Here is a 22,242-nt window from a genome sequence, read left to right on the forward strand (position 1 = left end):
AGGTATGCATAGAACTGCAGTTTAAGACTGCAGCACAATTCACTTACTTGTAACTTGGCTTACTTGCATGAACAATATGCTCTTTAAGCAGTTTCCAGAGACACACTAGCTCTCTGCCTCACAGCAACAGGTTGAACAAGACTGGACCTGTGGTACCTCCCAGATCAAACTCCCTATTTTGAAAGGCTTGTAGAAATGACTCAGTTTCTCTGGTCTGTCTGACAGTGAGCATAGAAAGAAGTTTCTGTGAAGTTTCAACTGGTGAATTGCTGTTTCTACCAGTGGGAAGGGATTAATAAAGGATAGGATGGGGGAGAGTGCTGGGATGTGTACTGTTACTATTTACCTTTATACTCCTGAAATATCAAGCCCGGCCATGTGAGAAATAGCTCCATGCTTTTATCATTCTCCACCTGGGATCTGAATGAGACAGCTGGCTGACTGCGGGTCTCTTTAGTAGGTGGGTGGAAACTATACCCCCCTCCCCATCTTGTTAGCTAATGCTTGACAGATCAGATGTGATTATGCTCACATCTTTAATTCTTCTTCTTTTTCTTTATTCCTGATGTTTTTTCAGGATGTTCTAAATTTGGGATTGTATCAGAAATGAAGTGGAAGCTTAGAAGAAATCCATTCTCTTCCATTGTCTCATGTAATTGATCTCACATCCACACAATACATTTAAAGCACATGGCTTCCCTCCAAAGAACCCCGGAAAGTGTATTTTTTTAATATAAAATTAATTTTATTTTGAGAAAGTAATCATCATAAATAAATAAGAATCAAAGTGTGCACCCCACCACCAAAACCATTCCATTGTAACTATCCAACCTCCCAAAATTTCAACCCCTCTTGCGATGGTTTGACCCCTTTACATTTTAACAGTGCACATTCTACAAACACCCCCCATATCTCCTCAAAATCATTTCTCCTGCATATTCCCCGTCTTACCTTAATGGCACATGCCAATTTATCATTAATAGTGTATTTTACCCTTCACAGAATTGTTATCTTTTCATTCAGCAGCCTAACAGCTCATGGATAGAAGCTGTTCTTTACCCTGTTGGTGTGACTAATCATATCTTCTGCCCGGGCAGAAGATCAAGAAAGTGTCGGCCCGGGTGTGAATCATCCCTGAGAATTTTCCTCACTCTTCTGAGGCAACGTTCTTCCGCGATGTCATCCAGCGGATTCATGGGACAGCCCATAATATCTTGTGCTGTATTCACCACCCTCTGTAGGCACTTCCTATCAGTTGATGTCAAACCAGCGTACCACACCGTGATGCAGTATGAAAGGACACTTTCTGCTATGGACCGGTAGAAGGAGATAATCAAATGTTGATTGACATCATTCTTTCGCAATACACTGAGGAGATGGAGTCTCTGTTGGGCTTTCTTAACTACCTGGGTTGTATTGATTTTCCAGGTAAGGTCTTCACTGAGATAAACTCCTAGGATTTTAAAGGAAGAGCCTCTCTCCACACAGCCCTCCCCGATGTACCTTGCTGATATTAAGGTGCAAGTTGTTCCCTAGGCACCATGTAGATATTTTTTGGATCTCCCCAAAAGAGAATTAGGCAAATTCATAGAGGACAAAGAGATCAACAGCTAATAGCCACAATGGCTATGCTCTTCCTCCGTGATTGGAGACAGTATGCATCTGTAGGAGGGGTGAGTGCAGTTGTGCTTAAGTCCTTCTTGCTTGTGCCCTTCCCATAGGATCTGGAAGATCACAATGAGAATCAGATGCTGCACTAGATGGACCAATGGCCTGATCCAGCAGAGCTCTTCTTATGCTTTTTTATCTTCTAACCTTCCTACGGTGGCCTATAAATTACTCCGGATTATTAGCAAGAGTGTGCTGCTGAAACACTCTGGAATTTATTTATTTATTTTTAGGTAGAAAGGGAATGTTGCCCCGGGATAACTTTTCTGAAATAACGATCATTGTGCCTGATCGTATAAGCAAGCCTAAAGAAATGTGTGGGCAAACACTCGGAGCTGCACGTACTCTGTGAAAGAATAAACAAACAAGCTGGTGCCAAGGTGACCCAAAATCTGTGTCAAGCAAAGCCATTCTGCCATGTGAATAAATCACGCAATTAAGCAAATTTGCACTCATCTGCTTCTTTTGCATTTAGTTTGCTCCTGGTAGATAATTACCAGTAAATAATTAAGAGGCACTACATGAGCAAGAGAAAAAGAACAGTGGATCACAACTGATCCACTGCAAGTCAACTAGAGAAAAATAAAGGGGTCAGTGTTGTGTCCACCAAAGTGACCTACAGCCTGACAGGCTTCACATTCAGATGCCATTCAGGGAAGGAAAGAAGTGAAGAGGTATTTATCTCATGCTTCTGCTTGCAATTTCAGTCAACTGAACTATTAGCTCTGAAGTCTAAAGATAAATAACAGCGTTTGCACTACTCCCTTTTCTATTTGTAGCCCACAAACTTGAAAGATCCTGGTTATATATATTTTTTAGAAAAATGTACATAAGTAAATGTTGCATCCGATGAATGTGGACATTCCTATCCTGAGCAACTTAGGGACAAAACACCACATATTTCAATTCAGCTTTCCCTAGTTTCAAACTCTTGCTCCCCTCTGCCATTGCAAATTTACCCCTCTCCCTACCACCCAATCTGAGGCTGGTTCATCACAGGCATTTTGTTCACATGTGGCTTGGCTCTCTGTCTAATGGAGAACCGATTCCTATCTGGGCATTTGATCCCTTGGAAAAAAGACCTGTAGTTTAGAGACAGAGCATTTGCCTCGAGGGCAGAAGGTCCCAGGTTCCATACCTGACATGTCTAGGTAGGGCTGGAAATGTTCCCATCTTAAACCCTGGAATGCTGCTGCCAGTTTGTGTAGACAGCAGTGATTTAGATGGAACAATGGTCTGACTCAGTATAAGGCAACTCATACATATTTGCCAAATATCATACCTTTCCACCAGAACTTAAACTCCTCTTTATCCGGGAAGAAGGTGTGCTCATATTTCCGTGAGTTCTGATGGGAAGCAGGTAAAGACCCTCTCACCTTCTCTCTCTAAATGCACACCATTTCCCCCTTTCTTATTTACTATTAGAGATGATTTCCCTGGTCTCCCACCCCCACCGTACTTCCCTTAACAACACAAGTGATACAGCACAGTGTTTGATGTGTGTACCATTGCTTGAAGGTAACATAATAACTAAGATGAGGGCAAAACACCAGCCTGGGCAGAGAAGAAAGCTGGGGGGGGGGGGTAATAAAAACAAGAGTGCCAGGACTTCCCTTTAATCTTCAGATGGGCTTCTTCAAAGTGGCATAAGCTGTGCTAAAGGGGCTACTAAGATTTTACCTGAATTAATGATACGATGAAAGAGGCAGAGTGGAAGAGATTATATTGACAAGAGTATTATTAAGAAGCAGAGGTTGGCAAGGGATGAAAGCAGAGTTTATCTGCTTGCTGAGTTTCTTTTACTCGAACCAATATGAAGATGGGAAGATTGTTCCTCACCCCACCCACAAAATCCCTACATCTCCCATATTGGCACAATGATTATGCAGAACTATCAATTTGGGGAGCCCAGCAAACAAATGGATAAAAGTGATCACATCATCTTCCCTTAAAGCACACGGCTTCAACCTTGGATTCCCATATGCTGATGGACTACAACACCATCATCCCCAGCTGCCTTAGCCAATGATCAGGGATCATGGAAGCTGCAGTCTGACAGCATCTGGGAGCCCAGGGTTGAAGAACCCTTGATACTTTTGCAGGACTAGCACCATGATTATACCAGTGTACCTTGCCCTCCATTCCAAACTGCAATGGAATCTGGGTTTGCTGACTAAGTCCGTTTGGCGCTTGGTAAGGTAAAGGTAAAGGGACCCCTGACCATTAGGTCCAGTCGTGGCCAACTCTGGGGTTGTGGCTCTCATCTCACTTTATTGGCTGAGGGAGCCAGCGTGCAGCTTCTGGGTCATGTGGCCAGCATGACTAAGCCGCTTCTGGTGAACCAGAGCAGCGCCGTTCATCTTCCCGCCTATTTATCTACTTGCACTTTGATGTGCTTTCAAACTGCTAGGTTGGCAGGAGCAGGGACCAAGCAACAGGAGCTCACTCTGTCGCGGGGATTCGAACCGCCGACCTTCTGATCGGCAAGTCCTAGGCTCTGTGGTTTAACCCACAGTGCCACCCGCGTCCCTTTGGCGCTTGGTAGCTGCTTACAGTTCCAATATGGAGAGACTGCAAACCACATTGGAGCCTGTAATCTGTAGCATACTGACAGGAATATGACTACTTTTGTTATGTTTGCAATTATGCAATTTCTATTCATGCCGTAAGCAGCTTTGTGCATGGTTTGAACTATGGAAAGGTGGCATACAAATAAAAGTATGTATGTATGCTGGCAAATACTATTACCATGCAATCACTAGTCCACAGTTTGCTAGGGGTGCCTTATTCAAATTCGTTACATTTACAATGAATTGTTTTTAGTTTCTTTTATTTTGATAATTTGATGTGAGCTATAAAGTGGCATATAAATTAAATATACACTTTTTTTTTAAAAAAAAGGAAAACGGCAAGCAGTCATCTGTTACCCTTTAGCCTATTCAAAAAGTTTTGCAGAGATGAGGAGGAGTAATTTTGTAGAGAAACAAGCTGAAATTAATTTGGCAAAAAAGTGTTCCTCAGAACTTTCCACCGGGGAGTCTGATGTCTGAATATTCTAATATTATGCATCAAACACAGTGTACTTAATGTAAGTGTTTGATATTGAACAGTATTTGATAATTGACATTAAGTGACACTGGTAGCTCATGCACAATAGCAGTTGGTATTTGACAGATATGACAGCTGAAAGAGAACATTTTGTAAAGTAAATGCTGACTTTCCCCTCCTAATAATTCCACATATTCACTTAGCCAATAAGGAAGCAACCTTTTGAACAGGAATAAAAAACCAAACAAATCCTCCAGAATGTGCTTTTGCTTTGGGCACTCTTTTGATGTTGCCTTCGCCTGGAACTGCTTTGTATCTGACATTTGTGCTGTGGGATTCTCTCTGCCCAATCACCATCTTAGTCTTTTCAACATTACACACTGTCCACCCTCCCTATATCCCACCCCCTACTCCTTCCCTGAGCTCCTCTCCATTGAGCCAGTGGCCTTCTCTGAAACATTGCCCTCTACTATCTCTCCTCTCCTCCTCTGCTTCTGCCTGCTCCATAGATGCTGCAGTTGTTGTTGTTTAGTCGTTTAGTCATGTCCGACTCTTTGTGACCCCATGGACCAGAGAACGCCAGTCACTCCTGTCTTCCACTGCCTCCCGCAGTCTGGTCGGACTCATGCTGGTAGCTTCGAGAACACTATCCAACCATCTCGTTCTCTGTCGTCCCCTTCTTCTTGTGCCCTCAATCTTTCCCAACATCAGGGTCTTCTCCAGGGAGTCTTCTCTTCTCATGAGGTGGCCAAAGTATTGGAGCCTCAGCTTCATGATCTGTCCTTCCAGTGAGCATTCAGGGCTGATTTCCTTAAGAATGGATAGGCTTGATCTTCTTGCAGTCCATGGGACTCTCAAGAGTCTCCTCCAGCACCATAATTCAAAAGCATCAATTCTTCGGCGGTCAGCCTTCTTTATGGTCCAGCTCTCACTTCCATACATCACTACTGGGAAAACCATGGCTTTAACTATACGGACCTTTGTTGGCAAAGGTTGTTGTTGCTGCAGTTGTTACCTTCAATTTGTCCCTGTTGTTCCACTCTTCTAACATATTTTTCTCCTCCCCGCACATCCACACCCCTGGCTCAGTGCCTTTATTTGATAGTTTCACTCATATTCAGGTACAGCTGAAAGCCTTTGGTGGAGAACAAAAAAAGTGTGTGGCGGATGATCTCAGCCACTATAAATTCATGCTCTTTCCCTTCTTGTCTAAGCAGCAATACTGCACCCATCTCATCTATACCAACCCTAGAAATTCACAGCACTTCTTCTCCTCCAATCTTGATGCTCTGCTAGGGCCTTGCTACTGGCTCTCCAGCTCCTGACACTTGGCTCAACATTTCCCCCCTTCTTCCATGCTGAAACCAAAACCTCCCTGCTCTTATTTCGTTCCCCTTCTCCTTCCATATACCAGTTATTCCTCCTCCTACGCTTCTCTCTACCATTTTCATTTACTTTTTCTCACCTGACGTCCCTGCTCCTCCATGTGCTCACTTGATCACATTTAAAACTATTTAGTTTAATATTTTTCAATTAAATGGTCCAACTTGATCCACTGATACCAGCTTTTCAACGTCCGATAGTTATTTACACCTCCAGCACCCTGCTGCCGCCCCCTTGCCTCTTAGGCTGTTTCTACACAGATATAAAAAACACTATAAAAAAAGTTACAGGGGGAGGGGGGAACCCGCTCCCAAGGCAATCTGCCATTGACTTTGGATTCTGCTCTACAGCACCATCTGGTGTCAGTTTTTAAAAAAATAATAATGCATTTTTAACGTTATAAATTGACCTGTGTAGTTGAGTCCCCTTCCCCAAGTAAGCCCCCCCCCTTGATAACCACTGTTGTAAACCCAAAATGGCTCCCCCTGGTTAATGGGGAAACAAAACTCTTACAGCAGTTTTGAGAGCAAACTCTAAACCTGTCAGGCCTCGGGGATACAGATCAAACGAAAGGAGCATTCTTACCAGTTAGCTTCTTTAAGAATCACAGTGAGAGACAAAGGAATGCATATCTCTCTAGAAATGGTGTTGCTTCCAGTAAAGGCTCGTCCCCATTAATCTATGTCATTTCTGTGTCAGGTAATCTGAGCTTGTTGCTGCTGCACTTTCTTTTCCATCACTCTCAAAACCCGTCTAGTCTTAGGCGAGGGGGGGGGGCAGGAATGCTTTCCAAGGACACTGAATCTGCCAGCTGTCTCTCTCCTGGCGTTTCATCTTCTAGCTGTTCCTCGCCCAGTATTCCCCTGCTTTTCCCCTCTGGACTATGCCCCTCTGCAAACCACTGTTCTAAATCAATACTGTCCTCCTGCCCTTGGGAAGGTTCAGGAAAAAAGTGGGGAGGCGGCTCCCACCATTCCTCCTCAGTCCAGCCCCTGACAAAACTTGGGCTTAAAAATGAGTCAGCCCCTATTCTGTACCGGACCCCATATTCTATTGGGCAGGAGTGGGGAATCTTTTTCAACCTGAGGATTGTATTCCTGTCTGGAAAACCTTTCAGGGGCCACATACCAATGGTGGGAGGGGCCAGAGGCAAAAGCAGATGGAGCAACAAACATGAATTTTACCTTTGTGCAGTAAACTAGTTTCTGCACCTATTTACATACCCCTCTGCTCCATCCTTGGCAAGCAAGAGGCATTCTGGATTGTGTTTCAGCCAAGCAAATGGATTAAAAGAATGTATGAAGTAGGACTAATGAGGAGTGCAGCTTGGGGGCAGAGGGGAGATGCAGGCTGGAGAGACTCCTTAGGGCCAGATAGAAAGGCCTGGAGGGCTGCAATTGAAGTTCCCCATTCCTGCCCATACAGCACGACATATATAGACTGTATTTCCTGATTATCCCTGTTCACGCTTGTCAGATTCATTTCATTAGGTGGGAATCACAACAACAGAACTTACCTGTATAAGGCGGATGCTGTTCTCTTCAGGCCTTTGGGTCTGTTGGGCTTTGGTTCTCCAGCCATGTTTATATCTGCAGCAAATAACAATTTGGAATTATTGCTGTATTGCTTTCTTCCCATCCCTTATGCGTAATTTTTTGTATCAAAGTCTTTTTTAAAGTTTAAAAAAGCTTCATCTGTACTATTATTTGCATACCTTTATGCTATTTCCATACCTGCAAATAAACAAACATATACAAAGAGGTACTGGCCTTTTTGTGAAGGGTATAAAATGTATATGTATATATTGGGGTGTTTTCCGCAACAAATATGTCAGCTAGAGCTGCCAGAGGACCTGCCTTTTAAGTGACTAATCAATTCATTAAATAAAAGTAAATATATTTCCATATTGCCAAAACCTGTTTGAGATGACTACAGTTTAGTAAACATCTAAGCACTGGTAGAGATTTAAGGCCATTTGATCTCCTAATCTTGCACTCCTCGTGAATTCTTTCCCCTCCACTCTTTTGTGAAGATTATCTCCTGACTTTAGCTTTCACAAAAGAGAGGAGAGAAGGGGAAAGAGTTCAAAGGATTAGGAGTGCATGCATGGTTGGAAGATCAGATCTAAACAATAAGATCAAACAGCACAAAACAAAAATGAAATTAGTTAAAAATAAAACCCAGAAATTCAGATGCCCAATACACCTTGCTTCTCCTCAAAAGCCTGGGCAAAGAGGTGCATCTTTACCTGAAATCGAAAATGTGGCTTGTTGGAAACAGGGAATGAAAACTTCCATTTCCTCCTCTCATGTGCAAAGGAGGAATGAAAGTGAAGGATGGACAACACGGGCCTGTAGCTTGCTATAGCTCGTGTAACACAACAGCAAACCATGGTTTCTTGTTCATAACTGAAATGGGTCTCCCCCTCTCTATTCTCCCCACCTTGTTAAGCAGAACTCCACTCATGTAATGGGGTTTACCTTGTTCCTTCCTGCACTATAGCTCCCCCAGCCTCCGTGTCTCAGAGTGACCCTCTAAGCACGGGTGGCCCATCCCAGTCTGCCACCTGCAGTAAAATGGGAAGGTGCTGTCTCCTCCACCACCCCTCCACTGAAGTCTCACTTCTTGGGGTTGCAGTGACTTCTGGTGAGATCTTGGAGGTCAAGGGAGAGTTTTGTGAGATCTTGCCAGAAGCCGCTGCCGTTCCTCCTCCCTTCTCCAGCAGTGGCAGTGGCGAGTGGGGCACGGTTGGGGGCACTGCTCTGCAGGATTCTGCCACCTAAGGTGGCTGCTTAAGCCCACCTCACGGGCAAGCCAGCCCTGCCTCTTGGAGAACATGAGATGGGCACAGGGAGTCAGAAGGAGAATTGGGAGAATTTGGCCTTTCTGCTTGTGCAAAACATCTCTGGATCCAAGCCAACACATTACTTCACTCTCAGCTTATAGTCTTTGTCTACCTTCATCCTCCTGTAAAATGAATGCCAAATATAGAGCACACAGGAGATGTTAGTTGTGTTCCTCTGAGCCTGCTTCCATTCAGGTGAGGCTAAAGGCTGTGCTGGGTGCAGACACATGTTTGAAGTCACCCAGCATGATTTCATGGACAGTCTTCAACTCCCACAATGGGGGAGAACGATGCTTTTTTGGTCTGCCAAGGAAATGTTCATTCCTAAACCTCTGTACTGAAGGGGTGTGTGATATACATGAGGATAGAAATGTGTGACAAATTTTCGACGTCTGCATGGAAACCAAACAAAGTAACCGAACAAAGATGCCGACCGCTTTCTAGAAGCAAAGCATAAGGAAAGGTGATGCACCCTGCCATCCTGTTTTCTGAAAAATGTTCGGATGCTTGACAAAACACCCCACAAGGCCCTTCCGGCTTCACCTCACCCCCCGACACACTGGGAAGTTGCCGGCACAATGGTACAGCACCACAGATCACAGGCATTCTTCCTTCCAAAGCTAAGGAGACTTAAAACATGATACGGGTGCCTGACAGTGTCACAACAGGGAGACCCAACAGAGCTGATGAGGATTTGGGGGAAGCACTGCAAAGTTGCTGCTCTACAGAAGAAGCGCATGCCCTAGTCAGGTGCTATACTTGCAGGCAAGACAAGCACATGAGTGGGGCCATACATTGCAGCCCTGTCCCTGGTGTTATGCATGCAAAGTAGCACCCAACTCAAGGTGTGACTATTAGTATATAGTATATAGGGACGCGGGTGGCACTGTGGGTTAAACCACAGAGCCTAGGACTTGCTGATCAGAAGGTCGGCTGTTCGAATCAACGGGACGGGGTGAGCTCCCGTTGCTCGGTCCCTGCTCCTGCCAACCTAGCAGTTCGAAAGCACATCAATGTGCAAGTAGATAAATAGGTACCGCTCCGGCGGGAAGGTAAACAGCATTTCCGTGCGCTGCTCTGGTTCGCCAGAAGCGGCTTAGTCATGCTGGCCACATGACCTGGAAGCTGTATGCCAGCTCCCTCGGCCAATAAAGCGAGATGAGCGCCGCAACCCCAGAGTCGGCCACGACTGGACCTAATGGTCAGGGGTGCCTTTACCTTTACCTATTAGTATATAAAGCCCTCAACTGCTTTGGACCAGCTTATTTGAAGGATTGTCTTACCCGTACTGTATGTGCTCACTCAATTGCTTTTATATGCAGAACTGGCACTTTTACACATTCCATATAATGTTTGTTCTGCACTTGCAAGAAATTTGAAGTGTAGGAGCAGCTACTCTCCGGAACTCCCTGCCTATTGATATTGGGAGGCCCAGTCATAGAGCTGTTTTCACTGCCTTTTGAAACCAGCCTACCCAGACTTGTAATTTTATTCCATTTTATTTTTTGAAACTCTTGATTTTACCTACAATTTTGGTGATTTCATTATGTCAGTTTCCAAAGTCTTGTTATTTTCATTGCTATTTCTTGCGAAGGTTTCATATTATTTTATGTAAACTGCTTACAGGCTTTTTCCAAAAATGTATTTTTTATTAAAGATTTCTTGGTTTACAAAAATATGTGCAATGTCTCTTTTTTCAAGTTACATTTTCTACAGATCAGTTTCATTTGTTGAGAAATTAATGTTACATTATGAAGCTTTTGTTTAGGGAAGCTTTTAATGTCTAATAGACTATTGTATTTTAATATTCTGCTGAAAGCCGCCCAGAGTGGCTGGGGAAACCAAGCCAGATGGGCAGAGTATAAATAATAAATTATTATTATTATTATTATTATTATTATTATGAAAAGGGGTGAAGAGGTGGAGGGGGCCATGGTGGGTGGGGGTGGGGTCAAGTCTTACAGGCTTAATTTTTCCCCCCAAGCAGCATATAAATAAAAATAAATTGCAAGCTGCATTTTAGTTCTGCTTAAGGTTTTCATAAGAATAAGGTGATAACCAGAGAGCATTGCATGTTGCTTTGGAGAACTGCTTTCCCCACCACACGCCACACACTGGTGTGTGTGTGTGTGTGTGTGTCTGTGGAAGATTTATAATACAATGGCAATATCTGTTTTCTAAAAGGATAGCAAAATGTTCTGAGTTCTCATTTCAGGTTGTTACGCCAGACTTTGCAGAGGGTGGGAATAGGTTTTGGGCCTCTGCACAGGCGTGTCTAGCACTCCTGCCGCCTTCAATATCGCCACCACCTACTGGGAGATCAAAAATGCCAATTTCTGATGGAGAATGCTATCTTCAGCAACAATTCTCAGTTTATGCCTGGTGACAAGAGCTGCTCAGCGGGTGACATTTCAAAGCACTGCACACATACAAAAATAAAAATGTTACTGTAAGAAACAATTCATTTCAAGCAAACAGATACCGAGTTAGATGCTCTCACTATTGTGGGTGGACCCTCCAGTACATTGGCTGGGGAAGTTTGAGACAGATGTGAAAAGTTTGTTTTCCTAATACCAGTCAAAATGCAGAAAGGCACAACCACCTTGTTGTGCAGCCCACGTTGTAATGGCTTGCTTGGGCCAAGCTACATTTAGGAGTGGACAAGCATATCAATTTTTTGGATTCTCTCAGCTTCTCATTTCTCCAGTCTTAAGTTCTGTTCTCTTTATTCCCACATGATCTTGCAATCTTGATTTTTTGAAAAGGATCCATCGGCATTTCAGTGGGAATTTCTCGTAAATATAAAAATGTGTATGCAATTTTGCTCACTGTACATATTTTTGCAAAGCAACTCTACCTAATACAATGCATTTTTGTATGTTATTTTCACCAATATATGCATTTTTATTAACACTTTCCTTTAATGCATGCATTTTTGCACATGTTACTTGCCTGGACAACTTTATCGCAAAATTCAGCCAAGGATGAATTTCGAAGGATGGCTGTGTTTTGTGTATTGTTTCAGAAAGTGAAAATTAGGTAAGTTCAGTTGCAAATAGGAACTGAATTAAATTTATCTCCATCCATAGATACATATTACATTTAATTCATTTGTATTTAATGTTACTGTTTTAAAAACCAAGAAGGTGGGGTACTCGGGGTGTGTGTGTGTGTGTGTGTGTGTGTGTGTGTGTGTAATTTCCCTGTTCCCCAAATCGTTGTGATGCCTCTAGCAGGTAAACTTTCAAACCCCTCTCCCCCTGCAGTTGGTAAACTAATGCTAAACCCCTATGGGAAACAAGATACAGTATGTGAAAAACACCCAAGCAGAAATTTCTGCTGCCAGCACCTGAATCTGGTTGGATTGCTCTGTCATGAGCTTAAAAATCAAAGATTTCAAGAGACACTGAAAGTGAGTAAAAAAAAAATACATTCCATGAAAAGCATAGCATAGACATGAACAAAATCCAACTCTCAAAAGAGTTTTCCCAAGAGACAGTCACTAGCAAAACTCACAGTGAACACAATTAACAAGCTCAGAAACCACTTAAAGGAACATACTTTATGCTTGCCAGAAGACCCAAGGTGGGCTGTTTAAAGAACCTTAGGCTGCAGTCTTTAACTCCACTGACCTGGAAGTAAGCACCATTCAGTAGGTCTTATTTCTGAGTAGACATGCTTAGGTTTGAACTGGTGTCACTTGTGTCTCGGCCTCACTATATTAAATGATCTCCCCTCATTAACTCGCAAGAAATCACTAACATTAAAAGAGTCTTGGAAGAGTATTTTCCAAGAATAGATTAAGTTTCAGGTCATGACCTAAGAATATTTACTTCTCTCGCCTTCTGTGTCTCTAGCTTACATTTATTAATTCATTTGAACAGAGAAATATAGCTTTCTTCTTTTCCTAAAATTATTTCTGTCCAATTAGCTGAACTCTTCCTTTTCCAACCCATTGTTCTTTATCTTCCTGTGAAATCCCATAGATGTCTACTAAAAAATGAGTTCCATGGGGCTTACTCCCAGGGAAATGTGTCTTCTTTGGTTCTATTTTTCTAGAAAAAGAGGTGCTGGAACTCACCATGAAAGCCTCTCCTGTTCTCTTCTAATGGCAATGGCACCCACCTGAGAGGTGCCAGAACCAAGTTCCAGTGAGTTCTGGTTGAAGAAGAAAAAGCCCTGTGCTTAATGATCCTTCTAGGAGACAGGGATCATTAATCCTTCCAAGAGGTAGGGATATTAGATGCAGCTGGGCAAAATCTAATCTTGCTTGCTACTGGCTTAAAATACTCAGATGACAGAATAGCTAAGGATAGGATGAAATAGAGATTAACTGTTTTAAGAATGAATCAACCTAAAGAGGGTGACTCTAACTCATATTTCCTTTTATTATTGATGACAAAAGCCCCTGTTTAAAGCTACTGTTTGCATTGGGAGGAAGCTCCCTGCCTTTCCGACTTTGGGGATCTCATGAGCTGTTCTTTCAACAGTACAGGTGTTTATACAGGTACATAGGTAAAGGTAAAGGGACCCCTGACCATTAGGTCCAGTCATGAGCTTCCGGGTCATGTGGCCAGCATGACTAAGCCGCTTCTGGCGAACCAGAGCAGTGCATGGAAATGCCGTTTACCTTCCCACCGGAGCGGTACCTATTTATTTACTTGCACTGCATGCTTTCGAACTGCTAGGTTGGCAGGAGCAGGGACTGAGCAACGGGAGCTCACCCCATCGCGGGGATTCGAACCGCCGACCTTCTGATCGGCAAGTCCTAGGCTCAGTGGTTTAACCCACAGCGCCACCTGTGTCCCTATACAGGTACATACTGATTGGCAATAGCAAGTGAGTGGTCCAGTTCCATAGTTGCTATTGGGCATGAGAGCAAGCTCTGTGCATTTCTAGCAGAAAAGGTGCAACTATGTGGGTGGTTTCATGCACCAATGTGCACATGAATCAAGGAAGGCAGAGGAGGGTTGAAAATGACATAGTCAGATTCTGAGCATAAACAACAGTTATCAAGTTCTGATTGTGGACTTTCTAGCAGTATCTGGCTGGGCATATTAAAGGTATAATTCTGGCATAGTAGTTGTATCATTTAACTCAGAATGGCTGCTGAGCTTTTCAGATGGGGCCCATTATGCTATAACTAGAAATGCTATGAATGGAGAATGGAAGCTTAGAATCTTTGGAATAATAATAATAATAATAATAATAATAATAATAATAATGATGATGATGTGTTTATACCCTGCCTACCTGGCTGGGTTTCCCCAGCCACTCTGGGCGGCTTCCAACAAAATATTAAAATACAATAGTCTATTAAACATTAAAAGCTTCCCTAAACAGGGCTGCCTTCAGATGTCTTCTAAAAGTCTGGTAGTTGTTTTTCTCTTTGACATCTGGTGGGAAGGAGTTCCACAGGGTGGGTGCCACTACCAAGAAGGCCCTCTGCCTGGTTTGCTGTAACTTGGCTTCTTGCAGCAAGGGAACCACCAGAAGGCCCTCAGCACTGGACCTCGGTGTCCAGGCAGAATGATGGGGGTATGCAAACCATGTGATCTACCAATGAGCCATGGACCCTTTCAAAATTTTCCAGGCTTTCCCAGCTGTGCTACTTGAGATCCTTCAACCAGAGACCTCAGAAAATTAACCTGTAGTACTGAGCTGCTAGGGAGTTTAAAGAGAAGCAGATGTGATCTGAATGAGAAGATTCTATCACTTTTCAACAGTAACAAGGGCTTTGGGCAGAGTATTACACCTACTGTATTAACACAGAGCACATATACCAATAATGAGCTATATTGGATGCAGCATTCAGACTTTTCAACGAAAGCAAGGTTTAAGTGAAGTAACCACTTCCATCAGGACATATTTTCCACAGTAAGCTTGCTTACATGTTATGTTTGCAGTGCAGGTAATCAGGATTATCCCCAAGGAAATTTGGTAGCTTATAGTGTTCTCTCCTTTCATTTCTAGTAGTTCATGATTAAAAGCCTCTCCTGCGCTGCGTGATCATTCATGGCTGTTTAGTGGTAGATGGGCTGCTTTTTGTAATATGTGAACAATTGCGGGCTGCGGTCACGTATCATGGCACCAAAGCACTGAGAATAAGCCTTTTGCATTTTTCACAGTGTGTGCCACATTAGGTGCCTAATTTGATTTGGGACCTCTTGGTGCTGCTGTAGCGCATACTATAGCAAACATCATCATCACTTCGTGTTCAGCAGCTGGCAGCCTCACTGCAGAAAATGAAATCCTGAACACCCACACACCTGGTTTTAGAACATCTGTTTGTCTTGCAGCAAAGACTCAAAACGGATCTGCAACAAATTGCCCCTAATAGGCCCAAGTTAGTTGCAAAAGACTCAGAATCAGCAGAAGAAGGTGGCCAGGTGACCTACAAGCAGGGCTGGCCTACTTCTCTAATGCTTCCTAGCTGCCTTTAAATTAGGGCTGCAGTTAGCTTAATTAGCAAATTAATTAACTAAAATGTTAGTTGATTAATCAGCAAGGGCCCCCTGTAATAAGTCAGGCTGCTAATGAAGCAGAGACTTAACCTATTTTTTGGGCTATTTGGCTAGATTTCCTTTGACTGCTATACAGGTAATGAATAAAAGTTTATTAACATTGAATGCTAACTTTTGTTTACTGCAATATTGTGCTTCTTTTTTGTAATGTTAGTTATAATATGCAGATTTAATTAAATCAATTAATTGGTTAATTCATTTATCAGATAAAAGGCACCAGATCAGTTATTTAAGTGGTTGATAGCTGGCACTTTTATTATACACCTTTAAGCACGAGGCAAAAACATTCCTCCTTAATCAGGCCTTTGGCTGATGAATATCCTAAACCCTTTTAAATATGTTTGGGGGGAGGGTTATTGGTTTGGGAGGGTTGTTCTTGTTTTTATCATGTATTTTGTGTTGTATTTTTATGTTGTGAACCGCCCTGAAATTTAAGGATGAAGGGCGGTATACAAATTTAATAAATAATAGTAACGGTAATAATGTAAGCACTGCCCCTCAATGTAATCCTCTCTTTGAGGCATGTATTTGCAGTATAAAGTTGTAAAGTGTGAACATTTTGCTTATGCAGAAGGCAAATGGGTGCAAATCAACGTTTGCTTCAGAGTATATGAGAAGTAACTCGACAAATAGCAGGCTAGTTCTTGACGCTGCTTATTGAATAGGAGTAGAGGGGGTCAGCTCCAGAAATTAATACTCCTCTGAAACCAAAGTTATTTTCTTTCATGCCTCCTCCAAGGCTAGGGAGCTTATGGCATAAGTCCTCTTAAAACAACCTCAGGAACGCATTTTTGCATAGGTTGCCTAGCCTTGCAACTCAAGGTTCTATTTCAAGAGTACAACTTTCCATGCAAAAGTCAAAACTCTGTGATATTCATTTCAACTTCACCTGGGAGAGGCCTTCCCCCAGTTCCACAGGGACCTTCAGTTTTCTGAGGGTTCCCATCCACCTTAGTCTGCATATACCAAGTTCCAAATAAGGATATTAGAGAAAGAGGCAACGAGTCCTTACCTAATGTCTGCCCGGCGAGTACTCTCCCATTCTCCCCCAGGACAGCTGCCCGTGCGTGCCTCTCGTTTGAGTACTGTACAAATGCATAGCCCTTGTGAACAGAGCAGCCCACCACCCTGCCGTACTTAGAGAAGATGGTCTCTACGTCTGACTTCTTGACCACTGCTGTGTTGAGGTTCCCAATGAAGACTCTGGAGTTGATGGACTTGGGGTCATTCTTGTTTGTGATGTTACTCGTCTGCACTTTCAGTGACATCTTGACACCTGAGTAGGCAAGATATAGGGAGGGTCAGGAAGGCACCGGCATCCTAAAGGAAAAGAGCCTGGTGGCGCCAGGCAACGGTGGTCACATGGGATTAGAGCAAAATGATCCGTCAAAAATATGCAGAGAACAAAGTGAACTGGTGACAACCAAAGCCCGCTTGTCAGGTGTTATTCATGCAGAAACTAAATCCTCACAAAGCCTGAGGAACAGTGGTCTTGTGGCACCTGAGACCTCAATCAGGCCTAATTTTAGGTTTATAGTATCCGGCTCTGAATTGTGGATGTTTTTTCCTTATTTAGGAAAGAGGTCCAATCAGTAGAGAGAACTATTCCATTTCTTGGTGTCTTTACTGCAGAATAACAAGAAATAGGTCACAACCACACCATGCATTTAAAGCACATTGTTTCCCCCAAAGATTCCTGGAAACTGGAGTTTGTTAAGAGTACTGGGACATGAGAGGGAGTAAACTAGAGGTCCCAGGATTCTTTGGGGGCAGCCATATGCTTTAAATATATTCAACACAATTGGCACTCTAACAGAACCCAGTTGAAGGGCTCTTGCTAGTGCAAGGAGGGTTTACCCCCTCTCTTTGCCCCATGTGGTCACATGCCTCCCCCAGATCTTGTCAGGAGAACCCTGAGAAGAGTGCATAGGAGAGGAGGGGGGTGGGTCATTCCATCAAGGAAGCAGAAATTCTTGTGCTGGTGGAACAAGCAGAAAAATTGAATCCCTCTCGCAGTCTGGATGCGACCACAGTTACAGATTAGGGTTGCTGCATTATACAACTTGGGGATCCTCTCTTTTGTTTTCAGGTCCACCAATGAAATGGGAGACAAAACAGTAATTGTTTCTCCTTCTCATTTGACTCCCCCCACTTTTATGCTTTTTTCCTTTCTCACTTGCTGAATAGCATCCTTGGAGTTATCAGGGCAAAAGAAGTCAAGAAAGGAGGGTAAATACAAGAATCTGAGGGAATTCATGACAGGTGATGCTACACAGTGCTTCGTATTTCCCACTATGGGAAAATGAAAGATCAAATCTCAACCTACTCCTCCCATCAGCACTGGCGCAATATGTTTTACTGCCCGGGGTGATAGACAAGATGGCAGCTCATCCCTTCCCCACTCAGATAATAAATTCCATGTACAGAATCCAACCTGACTGGCAGGTAAATTTTTACTTCATCACTGGTTGCCTCCGCTGTACCTCAGGGCAGGTATAGGACTATGTGGCCACACAGTTCTGTCATCCCCGACTTTGCTGGCCCTTCCCACTCCTCAGCATTTGCTGCCTGAGGCAGTTGCCTCACTCTGCCTCATAGTATGACCAGCCTTGTCCCTTTCTAATGGGTCTCTAAGACGCCATCTGTATTACACATTTAAAGCAGCATTGTACTACCTGAATAGTCATGGCTTCCCTCAAAGAATCCTGGGAGCTGTAGTTTGTCAAGGCAGCTGAGAGTGGTTAGGGGACCCCTATTCACCTCATGCAGCTACTGTTCCCAGAATTCCCTGGGGAAAGGAATTGACAGTTAACCACAGATGGGGACTTAGTGGGAATTCCTTGCTTAGAAGAAGAAGAAGAGAAGAAGAGTTTGGATTTGATACCCCGCCTTTCACTCCCTTTAAGGAGTCTCAAAGTGGCTAACATTCTCCTTTCCCTTCCTCCCCCACAACAAACACTCTGTGAGGTGAGTGGGGCTGAGAGACTTCAAGGAAGTGTGACTAGCCCAAGGTCACCCAGCAGCTGCATGTGGAGGAGCGGGGACGCGACCCAGTTCCCCAGATTACGAGACTACCGCTCTTAACCACTACACCACACTGGCTCTCACACTGGATGTACATAGAATTACTACTTCAGAAGGAATGCTACTAATAAATACTACTAAATAAGAATACTCTTATGATAGAAAAGAGACAGTGGGATAGCTGTTTGGGTAAGATGGTGAATATTCTTGGGTGTCTGCCCAGACTGAACAGGAACACATCACAAAAAGAGAAGGATCTCTGAAATCTTATTTGAACCATCCCAGTTATAAGCAAAAGAATGGGCTATACTATGAGGCTTGCTTCATGCTTTCTTCACACACAAACATTTAAGAAGCTTTCACTACACTCTGACACCTCCCCTGCTGTGAGAGAGCCCCTCCTTGGAAGACTGATATCCAACTGTATTCAAAGAGAATTTAAAAAACCCTTTCTCTCAAATGTCTCTTCTCCTTGAATCGCAACCCTCTCTGCTGAAAGTTGCCTCCCAGGCATGTGAGGAAGGGGGTGTTGAACAGCGCTCTGCCTTCTGACACTCTTCTAACCACCAATTTCCACCGGGGGCCCTTCCTGATCCTGTGGGCCAAGGGGCAAGGCCTGTGTGACTTTCCACCACCTCCCACGGTGATGAACAGCACACCCTGAATACGCTTCTCTTTACACCACTTTGGTCTTCCTTCCCGAGCCGTTTGCAAGATTGGCTCGAGTAGCTGCGAGAGGCTGTTCTCTGGCAGAGACTCTTCCGCCTGCCAGTTTGATTGCACTGGGCTGCGACGAGGAGGACTGAGCCCCGTTTTCAATATGCAGAGCAGCGCTGGCCTTGGAATACCATGGGGCATGTCAAATTCACCTTTCCCACTCCTCTCATGCCTTCTGCATTATTCATGCCCCCCGGATCAATCTGAATAGATCTGAGCAACGCATATGCAATCCAGACAGAGCACGGAGCCAGACTTTATAGCTTTAGCTTTCCATTTTTCACTCCCACAATGCAATGTCAACACGGTCTGTGTCAGTGGGCTCAGCTCCCAGTAGGTAGGTCTTAAAAAAAATATCAAACATCAAATCTGAGCTGTGAGACAAGACAAAGCTATTCATCTCTCCTAGATACACCAGCTTTCTAGTTATCCTGGGCTGAAAACTTTCATAGACTGTGTATGCATCATGCACTTAAAGCACACCCCTCTGAAATAATTCCAGGAACTGTAGTTTGCTAAGGACCCTGGGAATTGTAGCTCTACGAAGAGTTTAAAAACCCCCACAGAATTATTGGGGTGTGTGTGCTTTAAATGTATGGTATATACGCAGTCTTAGGTACAGTGAGGCAGGCTTGGCACATGGGGCAAGGAAGTGTACAATTGTGCATGAATATGTGCAAGGGGCACAAGCAACAGCAGTACGGTACTAGTAGTCTGCCACCAATGTTGCTTTAAGCAAGGCTTTGGGAAAGGGGATATGCAACGAGGCTGGGATATCTGACGCGCCTTTAATATTTCATTAGCTGCTTTCCAAAGGAAATGTTGCTTTTGCTTGTTCTGAAATAAGGCTGCAATCCTCTATACACACAGGACCTCCTGAAACAAGAGGGGGCTTACTTCCAAGAAAATATATACAGAATAGCACGGCACAACAATTTTTTGCAGAAGAAAAACGCAGCAAAGTTATTTTTGGAGCACTTGAGATGATTGCAATAGCATTCCATGCAGCAGATTAACCATTAAGCACCTAAGTAGAGCCCTGCTGGATGAGGCCAATGGCCCACTGAGCCCAGCATCTTGTTCTCACAGTCGCCAAGTGGATGGCTATGGAAAGGCTGCGGGCAGGGCTTGAGAGTAACAGCACTTCCCCCCGTGCTGTTAATTATAACAACTACTATTTAGTGCTCACTGGAAGGACAGATCCTGAAGCTGAGGCTCCAATACTTTGGACACCTCATGAGAAGAGAAGACTCCCTGGAAAAGACCCTGATGTTGGGAAAGATGGAGGGCACAAGGAGAAGGGGACGACAGAGGACGAGATGGTTGGACAGTGTTCTCGAAGCTACCAGCATGAGTTTGGCCAAACTGCGGGAGGCAGTGGAAGACAGGAGTGCCTGGCGCACTCTGGTCCATGGGGTCACGAAGAGTCGGACATGACTAAACAACTAAACAACAACAACTATTTAACTTTAAGAATGGAGGTCTGAATTTGCTTCCCCCCTTCCCCCCTCTTTTCCTTTTGTGTCATGTCTCTTAGATGGTGAGTCGGTAGGCAGGGACTGTCTTGCTTTATGAATGTCAGTGGTTCTGGGAGCCTTTTGGGCTGAAGAGCTGGGTAAACAAACAAACAAATATTGATCTAAAAGCCTCCCTAGAGACCAATGTCCATAATTTCCCTAGGCATTTTGCTCTTTGCTCTTGCAGGGTCAACATTTGTACTTGGTTTCCTTTTTTAAAACAGAGAAAGTTTGTTCAACTTTATCTCAAACTCTTGCTTAGCCAAAAGAATGAATCATTGACTCTGACAAAGGGACAAGAGGTGGGGCAGCTTGCAAGCATTTTTGGAGGACATAGATGATCTGGAATAATAGAATCAGAAGATGGAATTGGAAGGGACCACAAGAGTTATCTAGTCTAACCCCCTGCAATGAAGGAATCTTAGATCCATTCCAACAACCAAAGCTTGAATCCTGACAAGATGGAGGCACTGTTAGTGTGTAGCTCCCAAGTCTGGCCAGTTGCCTACTCTGGATGGAGTTGTAGCCCCCCGAAGGAGCAGGTTTCACGGTTTGGGGGTGCTTCTCGATCCAGCTCTATCACTGGAGGCTCAGGTAGCCTCAGTGGCAAGAAGTGCCTTTTATCAACTGTGGCTGGTTCAACAGCTAGGGCTGTTCCTGGGCCAGGAAAGCTTTCCCACAGTAGTTCACCCACTGATTACTTCAAGACTGGATTACTGCCATGCACTTTATATGGGGCTTCTCTCGTGCTTAATCTGGAAGTTGCAGCACAATTGCTGACAGGAGTGGGATCTTGTCAGCGTACGACACCTGTGCTCAGAGATCTGCACGGGTTGCTGACGGTTACTATTGGTATACAAAGCCTTAATGACCTGGGACCATTTTACCTTCATGATCACCTAACCCCACATGTGCCCACTCAACCACTTTGGTCGGCAGAACTGGCACTACTGCAGAGGCCACATAACACCCACCCCACATTTGTAAGGACTCAATTATTTGGTGGGGCAGCAGCTGCCCGTTGGAACTTCCTGCCTATTGATACCAAGCAGGCACCTTCACTGTATTCTTTTTGGTGCCTGCTAAAAATTTTCTTGTTTAGGTAAGCCTATCCAGATGCTTAGAATTGCTGGTGTGAATTTTAATCTGTTTTAGTATTTTAACTTTTTGTATGTTTTAAAGTATTGTGATTTTTTTCCTTGATTTTATTTTTTTAAATCTTTTTTGTAAACTGCTTTGATTTTTTTACAATCAAGCGGTGTATAAATGTTTACTAAATTGATAAATAAATGAGCCAGCGAACTATCCGCACACCCTCTGCCCTTTTCTATTTTGAGCAGCTCCGGCATTGATTCCTTTCACAGCAGGCCTTCACCAGGTGCCATGTTTTGGCTTCCTGTCTGCATCTGAAAAGTGAGCTTATCACTGAATTTCAGCATCTGATATGTTTTCATTCTCTCTCATCATCCCTATTCTCATGACAAGCTGAAAGAGAAGAAAGGGAACGGAGTGAGTT

General features: G+C 43.8%; 1 protein-coding gene across 3 annotated transcripts in view; it reads right to left on the reverse strand.

The window, feature by feature from the left end:
- RALY (RALY heterogeneous nuclear ribonucleoprotein) overlaps positions 1-22,242 on the reverse strand; it is a 200,844-nt gene that overhangs the window by 18,867 nt on the left and 159,735 nt on the right. For all 3 annotated transcript variants that reach the window (XM_083444088.1, XM_083444087.1, XM_083444089.1), the window contains 2 exons: positions 16,481-16,744; positions 7,616-7,688 (listed from right to left, as the gene is read on the reverse strand). In XM_083444088.1, the coding sequence (XP_083300214.1) occupies positions 7,616-7,688; positions 16,481-16,736 (329 nt within the window). In that variant the 5' untranslated portion in view covers positions 16,737-16,744. The remainder of the gene's footprint in view (positions 1-7,615; positions 7,689-16,480; positions 16,745-22,242) is intronic.

This window comes from Podarcis tiliguerta (assembly GCF_965153285.1).
Source record: "Podarcis tiliguerta genome assembly, chromosome: 6".
NCBI classification, from domain to species: domain Eukaryota; kingdom Metazoa; phylum Chordata; class Lepidosauria; order Squamata; family Lacertidae; genus Podarcis; species Podarcis tiliguerta.